We start from the raw sequence: 13838 nt of genomic DNA, 5'->3' as shown, positions 1-13838 counted from the left end.
ACTGCTTGTAAGGTATAAAATCTAACTCATTTTCTAGATACTGATTTTAACATTTAGCTGGATTCTATGATGTTATTAAAATTTTATAATATTCATGATTGGCTTTTGGAAGTTTGAATTTCTATATTACAGATGTTCATATTAACCAAAGATCTCTGAAAGGTGAGTTCTACATGAGGTTTATCTATATTTAGAACAAGGACACTAATAATATGTGAATATCATACAAAGCGAAACCAAATTTTACCTCAAAAGAGGATTTCAGTCAAAATCTCAAGATCCTATATTAGAATTTATATGTTGTTTTTAAAATTAATAATATGGAATTCTCCTTAATTCTGCAGAAGGAAAATAAGAAATTTTGACTGGTAGTGGGACAAAATAATGTTTTAAGCATGGAAATTTACATAATGTAAACTCTAGTTTGACAATATATGGCTCTGAAAAGTGAAGAAGTTTAAAAACAACCTTAAAGATCAGAACACAATCTAATATAGGTAACAGTTTTAAAAATTGAATATTTAAAAATATGTGAATTCTAATACTACTAGAAATTTAAAAATTGGGGAGAGTTGGTATACTTGGTCAGAAATCATGTATATCAGATGGTGGTGATATGAAATCATTGTTCAGAAATTTGGAGATCGCTATTGGAGTTCTTTCTTCAATGAAAAATAGAGTGGACCCTTCACTTTTTTAGTAGCTGAAAGACCCACTTTCTCAAAACTATTGGCCATTAATATGCTAACATCCCAAACCCAACTGAAACAAAGAAGCCAAGTTCTTTACCTTATATGGCTTAAACAAGTTAATCAGAGGGAGGGCAAATGAAGAAATTAATAGGATTAAAAATACTTAGTAAAAAGCAGTTAAAAAAACAGGGCTACTGAGAAAAAGTTAACCATATTTTGTAGTTTTATTGTTTGCATTGATATCGAACAATTTTCTTACAGTTATTATTGTGTTACCAGTAAGGCAAATGAGTGATTATGCATAATTTGCAAGGAATCAAGACTGATAAAGGAAGCACAGCTATAGAATCAAGAATTTAAATTGGGAGGAATAGAAATGGTTAAGTGAACTCTTGTGCCTTCACAAGAAAACAAAAAGTATCTTTTCTTGCTTTGTTCACTGAAATGGTCCAGAAACAACATGCCATAGCACAGCGTTCAAATTGCTGTTGCCGCCACTGCTGCTGCTAAGTTGCTTCAGTCGTGTCCGAGTCTATGCGTCCCCATAGACGGCAGCCTACCAGGCTCCCCTGTCCCTGGGATTCCCCAGGCAAGAACACTGGAGTGGGTTGCCATTTCCTTCTCCAATGTGTGAAAGTGAAAAGTAAAAGTGAAGTCACTCAGTCGTGTCTGACTCTTAGCGACCTCATGGACTGTAGCCCACCAGGCTCTTCCATCCATGGGATTTTCCAGGCAAGAGTACTGGAGTGGGGAGCCATTACCCATACACATATTTTTCACACTAAAAGCAACAAGGGCTTATTGAGGGAAAAGTCTGATTCCATGCATGGTGCAGGAAGGAACAAGGTGAGTCTGCAAGACCTCTATGTGCCAGGAAACAAGGACATCTTCAAAGATCAATGGGTCATGTTGAGAAGAGAGAGCAGCCAACCTAAAAAATGTTCCCACTGACCACAGCTGAGACAATCTGACATCAAAAGGAGAATAGAGGCTATGGTTGAGTGAATCTACATAAACTCTGAAAACTTTAAGTCCATAATGATACACACACACACACACACACACACACACACACACACACACACACCACCAGTCAATATTGCAACTCAAATTGTTTCGGTACCATTGCCTCTCTTATTATATGGCAAATAAAATAGATACTAATGGACATAAATATATTCAGTTTTGGACTTAAAAGGGGCTATTTGTAAAATTACTGCATATTGTGACTTCTAGATGAAACAATGTCTAGAATTCACCTGAACATACATTTTTCTGAGTTTTGTGGCCCTAAGCACATGATGAATGCAAGATTCAATCATGTGTCAAAGTCTTCACAGTTACATTTGTTAGTATCCTGTTAAGTCAAAGATCTAGACTCTTAACTTGAGCTTCCATGAAAGTGAAAGTGAAAGTTGGTCAGTCCTGTCCAATTCTTTGTGACCCCATGGACTATAGAGTCCATGGAATTCTCTAGGCCAGAATACTGGAGTGGGTAGATCCTTTCCCTTCTCCAGGGGATCTTCCCAACCCAGGGATTGAACCCAGGTCTCCCACATTGCAGGCAGATTCTTTACCATCTGAGCTACCAAGGAAGCCCAAGAATACTGAAGTGGGTAGCCTATGCCTTCTTCAGTGGATCTTCCCAGCCCAGGAATTAAACCGGGGTCTCCTGCGTTGCAGGCCGATTCTTGAGCTTCTATAGACCTCTTCAAACTTAGATGAGAAAAATGATTACATCTTCAATGCAAACCACTATGCATAGTTTAACATTCTCTTCAGTTATGAATGTAGGTGACAAATCACTGTAGTATTAGTGGTACTGTGACTTTGTAACTACTAGAAATCACAGACATTTTCATATCATATTTCAACTGTTACAAATATCACATGCATTATATATGATTCTTAAAAATTATGTTAATAAAATACATGTGATTTAAATTGTGTTAATAAAATGTACACAACTGTATCACAAATTTGCTTTTTAATATTTGATAAAAATATTTCAATGGAATTTATTTCCTCTTTAATTTTATGTACATTATTTTAAGCATTTAACATCCTTAGAAGGATTCATAGGCTTCACCAGAGTGCCATATACATCAGTGACACCAAATAAGATTAAGGATCTCAGAGGGAAAAAAAAAACCTTGTGTTAACAATTTGAGTGGGAGCTGCAAAACTTTTGTAATAAGCCTAGGAAACTGAATCCAAGAAAGTGGGCTAAGTGGAGACTCTTCTTTAAGCTATGAAACCTGTAGTAATTTTAAAAGAAGACTAAAAATATTCTAACATTCCTCCCATTGAGGGCTGTGGTCTACGTCCCCTACCTTGAAACTGGGTAGGGTTATGACTCTTTTGACAAATAAGGCAGTGACAGTATGGAACTTCAGAGGCTAAGGGCACAAAGACAATTAAGTTTCCTCCGTGTTCTTTGGGACACTTGCTTTGGCAGCTATAAGCTGCCATGTAAGATGCCCACCTAACCTGAGGAAGTCCAAGCCACACAGGGAGGCCTTACAGGCGATTAGGTCAGCAGTCCTAACTGAGCCCAGCTATTGTATCTCTAGCCCAGGTGCCAGACATGCTTGTGGAGAAGCTTCCAGATGATTCTCACAACCAAGGTGTTTGCATCACCCCAGGCATTGGCTTCTCAGCTGGAGCCCAAGATGACAGAGAACAGAAACAAACCACCTGCTCTGGGCCTTGTCTGAGTTCTTGACCTATAGAATATGGACCAAAATTAAATGGTGGCTCTTTTATGCCCATGAGTTTTTACGTGATTTGTTATACAAGAAGGGATGACCATAATGGGTTTATGATGAGCCAAACATGAATCTAATTAGTTTTATACCATGAATCTCTCTTAGTAGGCAATGTGGTTGAAACAAAACAGGCCACACAAATAGTCTGAGAGCCATCCAATTTTCAAGAAAATCATGCCATTGCAGTTCAGTTGATGGCAGAACTCAGTGTATGATTCCAACAAATGGTCTAGGATCATATGGAACCATCCTGAGAGTGCCCATTCCAGCCTCCCAGCGGCCACATATCTGTCTAAGAGGCATTTCTACTCTAAGCTATTTTCACCAAGTATGGGCTACCAGGCCAACGCTGGATTTGATTCCAGCACAACATACATTTGTGTCTAGAGGAATGAATTCCTTTAAGGAATTTAGAAGAAAGAACTGCTTATTTGTCAGATGCCTGAACCCTGTGAAAACCCCACACATATCTAGTGTCTGGATCTCACTGCCATTATGTGCATGGCATTGCCGGTCTGTCTTGTTACACAAACCACATGCCCCCAGACAGTAAGCCATAAATGCACCAGAACCACCCCTAAGGCATGGCAAGCAGCTACTACGTACAGATACCAAATGAGACCCCAAACTTTACTTTGTTTGCATTATGGGTCTTAAGGTCTGTCTATCTTATATTCATTTGGATAATGGATTGTGTGAAGCAAGAGCATGTAAGGTTTTTAAAAGTCTTTTTTTTTTTTTAACTAGTAGGTCTTTTTTTAAAGTTTTTCCAAAGCTAGTAATCAGAGAGTATTCTGCAAGAAATATATTTTGATTTTAAAAACATTTTTAGCTTATAGAAATTGGTATTTATTAACTTTTAATTCTAAACTATGTAGAGGTAATATATAGATACGTTTTAATATTTTTTCTATTTAACAATCTACTAAAAACTAGATTGTCAGTCTACTCAATTGACAATCCTCAATTTAGGGCCAAGTTAAGACACAGAGTGTTGCTTTTTTTCTCCTTTATTATAATATTTACAACAAAGTATAAGTTGTTGCTCACAAGAAATTTGTTTATGTCTAAAACTCTGTACCTTCCCTGGTGGCTCAGTGGTAAAGAATCTGCCAACCAAATAGAAGATGCAGGTTTGATCCTAGGTCGGGAAGATCCCCTGGAGAAGGAAATGATAACCCATTAACCCACTCCAGTATTCCTGCCTGAGAAATTCTGTGGACAGAAGGGCCTGTTGTGATACAGTCTATGGGGTTACAAAAGTCAGACACAACTTAGCAGCTAAACAACAGCAATAATAAAGCCCTGTCCACTTCGAGCAAAATTATTAATTTACCTTAAAGCTGAAGTTACTTAGGGTTTTGGAAATTTTCTGTAGATGAAAACAGTCCAGAGAACTAGACAGGATAATAAGTGGATTGAAGTCCATTGAAGATGAATTCAGTTACATAAAAATTCCATTGGTCTGAAGATATCAGACATGGATACATTTCAGATGAGTTGAAAACATAGGAAGTGTTACAGTATTAGTTGCTCAGTCGTGTCTAACTTTGTGACCCCATGGACTGTAGCCTGCCAGGCTCCTCTGTCCATGGTGATCTCCAGGCAAGAAGGACATGTGAATAAATGATATTGTTACTTTTGGGAAGAGCCTCTAGTCATGGAGCCCCCAGGTCTCACAGGAAGTGAAAGGAAATCCACCTGTACTTCTGAACAACAGAAAGCAGAGGTTGGTGACATTCAGTGAGACTGGCTACAATAATTGTCAAAGAACTATAACTCATACCTGTGAGGTAGGTGTTGTGTGAGGAATTAATGAAATAGTGAGAAAGGGGCTGAGACATATCTTCATTCAAATCCAGTTTCTCAGGTGAAACGACTCCATTTTCTTCTCCACTCAGATAGCGCATAAATCCATCCACTGATATCTGTCCTAGAGGAAATGAAGAGTTAAGAAGAATGTGAATGTATTATTTTTATGGGTTTCTGATATCATATTATTATTATTAGTTTGCAGAAAACTCTGGTAGCATCCAAGATGGAAAACATTAGCCACAATTGCAATTTGATATGGATAAACAGTAGTCTAGGGTCATGCTGCTTTACTATATTTATCCCCAAATGCCAGAAATAATAGAGAAAAATGTAATTACATGAGTCTCACAGACTTTGAGAGAATTTAAATACCTAAACATGGATCAACTGTTTTTAAAATATAGAATGGTTAAAATCCTATGCATGGACACCGAACTGTTTTTAGTGCTTATCTCTGGGTAGTAAAGTTAAGGGTACATTTCCCAATGTTCTCTCATAAAAACATGTTACTTTTATGATCAAAAGACTTATTCACACATGGTTTTATTATTTAAAATAAAGTGAAAATGTTTTCAAATAATAATCTTTTTCCTCTGAAAAGGAAAATAAATATGACCATAACTAAGGAATAAAAATCTGAATGTTCATAAAAATGAAGGTCCTTAACATTTCTTATTTAGAATGACTTTACTTCAAATGAAAGAAATATGACTCACACTTTAGTTTACTCAGATTCTATTTAGAATTTTTCTTTTGTTGTAATATTTCTGAGGTGACTAACACAGAATATTGAGACAATTCTTTATTGTTACGAAAGTAGTTTTTATATAATACATGGAGAGAGCCATCTTCCTGATTTTGGTTCATCATCATAGCTTGTTTCTTCATTAACAATCAAAGCCTCAAAACCCAACCAATCAACCAAAGAAACAAAACAAACACAACCACCAGTGCATTTGTGAATAGAGAAGATCTTTCTGGTAAATGTTCAGTTTAGTTCAGTTCAGTCGCTCAGTCGTGTCTGACTCTTTGTGACCCCATGAATTGCAGCAAGCCAGGCCTCCCTGTCCATCACCAACTCCTGGAGTTCACTCAGACTCACGTCCATCGAGTTGGTGATGCCATCCAGACATCTCATCCTCTGTCATCCCCTTCTCCTCCTGCCCCCAATCCCTCCCAGCATCAGAGTCTTTTCCAATGAGTCAACTCTTTGCATGAGGTGGCCAAAGTACTGGAGTTTCAGCTTTAATATCATTCCTTCCAAAGAAATCCCAGGGCTGATCTCCTTCAGAATGGACTGGTTGAATCTCCTTGCAGTCCAAGGGACTCTCAAAGAGTCTTCTCCAACACCACAGTTCAAAAGTATCAATTCTTCAGCTCTCAGCTTTCTTCACAGTCCAACTCTCACATCCACGCATGACCACTGGAAAAACCATAGCCTTGACTAGACGGACCTTAGTCGGCAAAGTAATGTCTCTGCTTTTGAATATACTATCTAGGTTGGTCATAACTTTTCTTCCAAGGAGTAAGCGTCTTTTAATTTCATGGCTGCAGTCACCATCTGCAGTGATTTTGGAGACCAGAAAAATAAAGTCTGACACTGTTTCCACTGTTTTCCCATCTATTTCCCATGAAGTGATGGGACCAGATGCCATGATATTCATTTTCTGAATATTGAGCTTTAAGCCAACTTTTTCACTCTCCTCTTTCACTTTCATCAAGAGGCTTTTTACTTCTTCTTCACTTTCTGCCATAAGGGTGGTGTCATCTGCATATCTGAGGATAGTATTTCTTTTTCCTTGTTGAAAAAGTTTTGTATTAATATAAAAGTAGTATATGTTTATGGAAGAAAAATTAGGAAATGAGATGAGCAGAGAGGGAAGAAAACAAACTTTTCTGAACATGCCTAACTCTTCATTCAGAGAGAATTACTATTAAAATCTTAGTATATACACTTCCAGAGGAAGAAATGTGTGTATGCATGTGTATGTATAGTTCTTTTATCAAGATGCAATCATATATATATATATATATATATACACTGAAAAATATATTATGAACATCATCATATAATATTAATATTTTTAAAATGAAGTTGCTTAGTCATGTCCAACTCTTTGCGACCCTGTGGACTGTAGGCCACCAGGATCCTCCATCCATGGGATTTTCCAGGCAAGAATACTGGAGTGGGTTGCCATTTCCTTCTCCAGGGGATCTTCCTGACCCAAGGATCGAACCTGGGTCTCCCACATTGTAGGCAGAGGCTTAAATCTCTGTATTATAAACTATATAGAGCTATAACATGACTAACTAATATTCCATTATCTTTTGAGTTCTCATTTTTCACTAGTATAAATAATATTGTATTGAATACTCTGGTAGCTGAATCTTTGTATAAACTTTTTCCTCAGAATGAGTCCTCTGCAATAGAATTGCTGGTTCAAAGACTGCATATTTTTCAGACTTTTAATATACATAATCAATTTGCTTTCTGTTAAAAGTTCTAGCAATTTACTCTTTTACCAATGGTTTGTCTTCTCTTCATCCAGATGTCAAACTCAGAGGTAAAAACATGATAGCAGGGCGGCGGTCCTAAGATGGCAGAGGAGTAGGACGGGGAGACCACTTTCTCCCCCAGAAGTTTATCAAAAGATCATTTGAATGCTGAGAAACTTCCACAAAACAACTTCTGAATGCTGGCGGAGGACACCAGGCATGCAGAAAGGCAGCTCATTCTCTTTGAAAGGAGGTAGGACAAAATACAAAAGATAAAAAGAGAGACAAAAGAGTTAGCGATGGAGACCTGTCCTGGAGAGGGAAACCTGAAGGAGAAGTTTCCAAACATCAGGAAACCCTCCCACTGGCAGGTCTGTGGGGAGTTTTGGAATCTCAGAGGGCATCATAACTGGGATGGGGAAGAAAACAAACAAACAAACCTAGACTTCGGGCCTGACCACAACTCCCAGCAGAGAAGTAGCCCAGGCACTCGCGTTCATCACCAGTAAGCAAGGGATGAACAGGGAGGCACAGTCTGCATGCTTAGGGTAAGGACTAGGCATGAATGCCCTGAGGACAACCTCAGGGAACTAATGTGAGATAGCAACCCAAACTGTGGGATAGCCAGAGAGAGAAAAAAAGAAAGAGAGAGGGAGAGAGGACAACCTGAGGGAACTAATGTGAGATAGCAACCCAAACTGTGGGATAGCCAGAGAGAGAAAAAAAGAAAGAGAGAGGGAGAGAGGACAACCTGAGGGAACTAATGTGAGATAGCAACCCAAACTGTGGGATAGCCAGAGAGAGAAAAAAAGAGAGAGAGAGAGGGAGAGAATTTTCCTGTGAAAATCTCAAATCTAAGGCACAGCCTGGCCCGCTCATAGAACAAAGAACTGAGTGATCACTAGAGGAGAGCCAGCCAACTACAGACTGGCCCACCCCATGCCAGAGGCAGACAGGCAGGTGGGCAACAGCCAGAGGCAGAAGGCAAGGGGCAATCTTGGCCTCAGAGATGGCATCCTCCACCAAACTGCGAGCAGGCTCCCAGTTGCTAACCACATCTTCCTGGGATTTTGGATGGTTGACATCCACCAGGAGGGTTGCAGAGATCAGCTTCCCAGAGGAGACACATGGCACACCTAAGACGGCACTCTCACGGTGCACCCAGGAAACCAAGAGGCTGGAACAGGGGAGGTATTAAAATGCCCCACCCAGCTGGGAAGACTGTGCTCACCAAGCACCTGGTCGCCTGAGCTGCTAGGACCTGGGAAGGGGACAAATTGCAGGCCCAACCGAATCTGTGCCTTTGTGGAGTACCCAAAAATCTGAACCTGAGCAGCTTAGACCTGGAAGTGCACACAACCTAGGGCCCACTTTAGACAGTTCCCTGCAGAGCAACCTGGAGCCTGAGCAGTGTAGACTGGGAAAACACATATGCCATGACCAGGGGAAACCCAGTGTGGCCCAGGCACTGTGAGCACTCCCCACACACGCCAGTATATTTGTTTGCAGTGCTCCTTCTTCCCCACAGCACAACTGAACAAGTGAGCCTAAATAAGTGACCACCTTTGCCCCTTGTGTCAGGGTGGAAATTAGACACTGAAGAGACTTGCAAACAGAGGAAGCCAAAATAAATAAAGGAGAGGGAACCACTCTGGAAGTGACAAGTGTAACAGATTAAAACCCTGTAGTTAGCATTGACTACATTGGAAGGGGCCTATAGACCTTGAGAAGTATAAGCTGGAACAAGGAACTATCTGAAACTGAACTGAACCCACACTGCCCTCAATAGATCCAGAGACATTCCTAGATACATTTTTAATATCATTTTTTAATTTTTAAGTTCTTTATTACTCCTTTAATTTTCATTTTTATAACCTACTATTACCTTGTTTAAAAAAAGACCCCATTTTTAAAGCAAATTCATATATATATATTTTTATAATTTTTGCAATTTTCTTTTGTTTTTTATTATTGTATTTTTGAGAGTCTAACCTCTACTCTACATTTTTGATCTTTGCTTTTTGGCATTTGTTATCAATTTTGTACCTTTAAGAATCTAATCTTCAGTATCCATTTTTACTTAGGGGTATGATTACTGGCTTGATTGCTCTCTCCCCTTTTGTCTCTCCCTTTTCTCCCCAGGTCACCTATATCTCCTCCCTCCCCCTTCTCTTCTCTACTTAACTCTGTGAATCTCTCTGGGTGTTCCAGTCTATGTAGAACACTTAGGGAATTTATTACTGGCTAGATCTGTCTCTCTCCTTTTGACTCCCCCTCCTCTCCTCCTGGTCACCTCTATCTCCTTCCTCCCTCTTCTCTTCTCTATGTAACTCCATGAACCTCTCTGAGTGTTCCAGACTGTGGAGAGCAAATAGGGACTTGATTACTGGCTAGATTGCTCTCTCCCCTTTTGATTTACCCTCTTCTCCTCTTGGCCACCTCTATCTCCCTCCTCCCACTCCTCTTCTCCATGTAACTCTGTGAACATCTCTGGGTGTCCCTCACTGTGGAGAATCTTTTCTCCATTAACCTAAATATTGTAACATGTGTGATGTATGGATGGAGAAGTCTCGAGGCTACTGTAAGAATAAGACTGAGAACCAGAGGCAGTAGGCTTAAATCCCAAACTTGAGAACACCAGAAAACTCCTGATTCCAGGGAGCATTAATCAACAAGAGCTCATCCAAAAGCTTCCATACCTACACTGAAACCAAGCTACACCCAAGAGCCAACAAGTTCCAGAGCAAGACATACCACACCAATTCTCCAGCAGGAACATAGCCCTGAGCATTAAAATACAGGCTGTCCAAAGTCACACCAAACCCATAGACAATTCAGAACTCACTACTGGACACTTCATTACACTCCAGAGAGAAGAGATCTAGCACCACCCACGAGAACACTGATGCAGGCTTCCCTAAGCAGGAAACCTTGACAAGCCACTAGTACACAATAAAACTCCACAATAAAGAGGAACCACAAACTTACAGCATACAGAAACATCACCCCATATAGAAGCAACCTAGACAAAATGAAAAGGCAGAGAAATATTCAGCAGGTAAAGAAACATGATAAATGCCCATCAAACCAAACAAAAGAGGAGGAGATAGGGAGTCTACCTGAAAAAGAATTCAGAATAATGATAGTAAAGATGATTCAAAATCTTGAAAACAAAATGGAATTACAGATAAATAGACTAGAGACAAGGATTGAGAAGATGCAAAAACTGTTTAGCAAGGACTTAGAAGAAATTAAAAAAGTATTAATCAATAATGAATAATGCAATAACTGAGACCAAAATCACTCTGGAGGGAACCAACAGTAGAATAACTGAGGCAGAAGATAGGATAAGTGAGGTAGAAGATAGAATGGTGGAAATAAATGAAGCAGAGAATAAAAAAATAAATAAAAAGGATTAAAAGAAATGAGGACAACCTCAGAGACCTCTGGGATAATGTTAAATGCCCCAACATTTGAATCATAGGAGTCCCAAAAGAAGAAGACAAAATGAAAGGCCATGAGAAAATACTCGAGGAGATAATAGTGAAAACTTCCCTAAAATGGGGAAGGAAATAGCCACCCAAATTCAAGAAACCCAGAGAGTCCCAAACAGGATAAACCCAAGGCAAAACACCCCAAGACATATATTAATAAAATTAATGAAGATCAAACACAAACAGCAAATATTAAAAGCAGCAAGGGAAAAGCAACAAATAACACAATGGGGATCTCCATAAGGATAACAGCTGATCTTTCAATAGAAACTCTTCAGGCCAGGAGGGAATGGCAGGACATACTTAAAATGATGAAAGAGAAAAACTTACAACCCCTTCATTCAAATATGAAGGAGAAATCAAAAGCTTTACAGACAAGCAAAAGCTGAGAGAATTCAGAACCTGGTCAGGAAAAATCAGCTGTTCAACAAATGCCAAAGGATCTTCTCTAGATAGGAAACACAGAAAAAGGTTTATAAACTCGAGCCAAAAACAACAAAGTAAATGGCAACGGGATCACACTTATCAATAATTACCTTAAATGTAAATGGGTTGAATGCCCCAACCAAAAGACAAAGACTGGCTGAATGGATACAAAAACAAGACCCCTATGTATGCTGTCTACAAGAGACCCACCTCAAAACAAGGGACACACACAGACTGAAAGTGAAGGACTGGAAAAAAATATTTCACACAAATGGAGATCAAAAGAAAGCAGGAGTGGCAATACTCAAATCAGATAATATAGACTTTGAAATAAAGGGCGTGAAAAGAGACAAAGAAGGACACTACATAATGATCAAAGGATCAATCCAAGAAGAAGATATAACCATTACAAATATATATGCACCCAACATAGGAACACACTGCAAATATGTAAGGTAAATGCTAAGAAGTATGAAAGGGGAAATTCACAGTAACACAATAATAGTGGGAGATTTTAATACCCCACTCACACCTACGGATAAACCAGCTTCCCTGGTGGCTCAGATGGTGAAGCGTCTGCCTGCAATGTAGGAGACCTGGGTTCAATCCCTGGGTCATGAAGATCCCCTGGAGAAGGAAATGGCAACCCACTCCAGTACCCTTGCCTAGAAAATCCCATGGATAGAGGAGCCTGGTAGGCCACAGTCCATGGGGTCACAAAGAGTTGGACATGACTGAGCGACTTCACTTTCACTTTAACAATTATGGATAGATCAACTAGGAAACAAACTTTAAATGATGCAATGGACCAGTTAGACCTAATTGATATCTATAGGACATTTCACCCCAAAACAATGAATTTCACCTTTTTCTCAAGTGCACATGGAAACTTCTCCAGGATAAATCACATCCTGGGCCATAAATCTAGCCTTGGTAAGTTCAAAAATATTGAAATCATTTCAAGCATCTTTTCTGATCACAATGCAGCAAAATTAGATGTCAACTACAGGAAAAATATCTATTAAAAATACAAACATGTGGAGGCTAAACAACACACTTCTGAATAACCAACAAATTACAGAAGTAATAAAAAAAGAAATCAAACTATGCATAGAAATGAATGAAAATGAAAACATAACAATCCAAAACCTATGAGATTCAGTAAAAGCAGTTAAGGAGAAGGTTCATAACAATACAAGCTTACCTCAAGAAACAAGAGAAAAATCAAAGAAACAACCTAACTTTACACCTAAAGCAAGTAGAAAAAGAAGAAATGAAGAGACCCAGGGTTAGTAGAAGGAAATAAATCATAAAAATTAGGGAATAAATAATTGAAAAAGAAACAAAGGAGATGATAACAAAAATCAACAAAACTGAAAGCTGATTCTTTGAGAAGATAAACAAAACAGAGAAATCATTAGCCAGACTCATCAAGAAAAAAAGGGAGAAGAATCAAATCAACAAAATTAGAAATGAAAATGGAGAAATCACAACAGACAACACAGAAATACAAAGGATCATAAGAGACTACATTCAGCAACTATATGCCAGTAAAATGGACAACTTGGAAGTAATGGACAAATTCTTAGAAAAGTAAAACCTTATAAAACTGAACCAGGAAGAAATAGAAAATCTTAACAGACCCATCACAAGCATGGAATTTGAAACTATAATCAAAAATCTTACAACGAACAAAAGCCCAGGACCTGATGGCTTCACAGGTAAATTCTACCAAAAATTTAGAGAAAAGCTAACACCCATCTTATTCAAACTCTTCCAGAAAATTGCAGAGGAAGGTAAACTGCCAAACTCATTCTATGAGGCCACCATCACCCTAATACCAAAACCAGATAAAGATGCCACAAAAAAAGAAAACTACAAGCCAATATCACTGATGGACATAGATACAAAATTCCTTAAAAAAATTCTAGGAAAAAGAATCCAACAACAGATTGTACATCATGACCAAGTGGGCTTCATCCCAAAGATGTAAGGATTCTTCAATATTTGTAAATCAATCAATGTGATACATCACATCAACAAGTTGAAAGATTAAAAACCATATGGCTATCTCAATATATGCAGAGAAAGCCTTTGACAAAATTCAACATCCATTTATGATAAAAGCCCTCCAGAAAATGAGAATA

At 38.6% G+C, this 13838-nt stretch overlaps 1 protein-coding gene across 1 annotated transcript in view; it reads right to left on the bottom strand.

Moving 5' to 3' along the window:
- Positions 1-13838, bottom strand: part of PLCB1 (phospholipase C beta 1) — an 854775-nt gene that overhangs the window by 213075 nt on the left and 627862 nt on the right. Inside the window, exon 10 of the mRNA XM_068987480.1 lies at positions 5247-5393. Coding sequence (XP_068843581.1) covers positions 5247-5393 — 147 coding nt within the window. The remainder of the gene's footprint in view (positions 1-5246; positions 5394-13838) is intronic.

This window comes from Capricornis sumatraensis, chromosome 15 (assembly GCF_032405125.1).
Source record: "Capricornis sumatraensis isolate serow.1 chromosome 15, serow.2, whole genome shotgun sequence".
Taxonomy (NCBI): Eukaryota; Metazoa; Chordata; class Mammalia; order Artiodactyla; family Bovidae; genus Capricornis; species Capricornis sumatraensis.
Note: the sequence above shows the minus strand (reverse complement) of the source record. Positions and strands in the feature narration are given on the sequence as shown.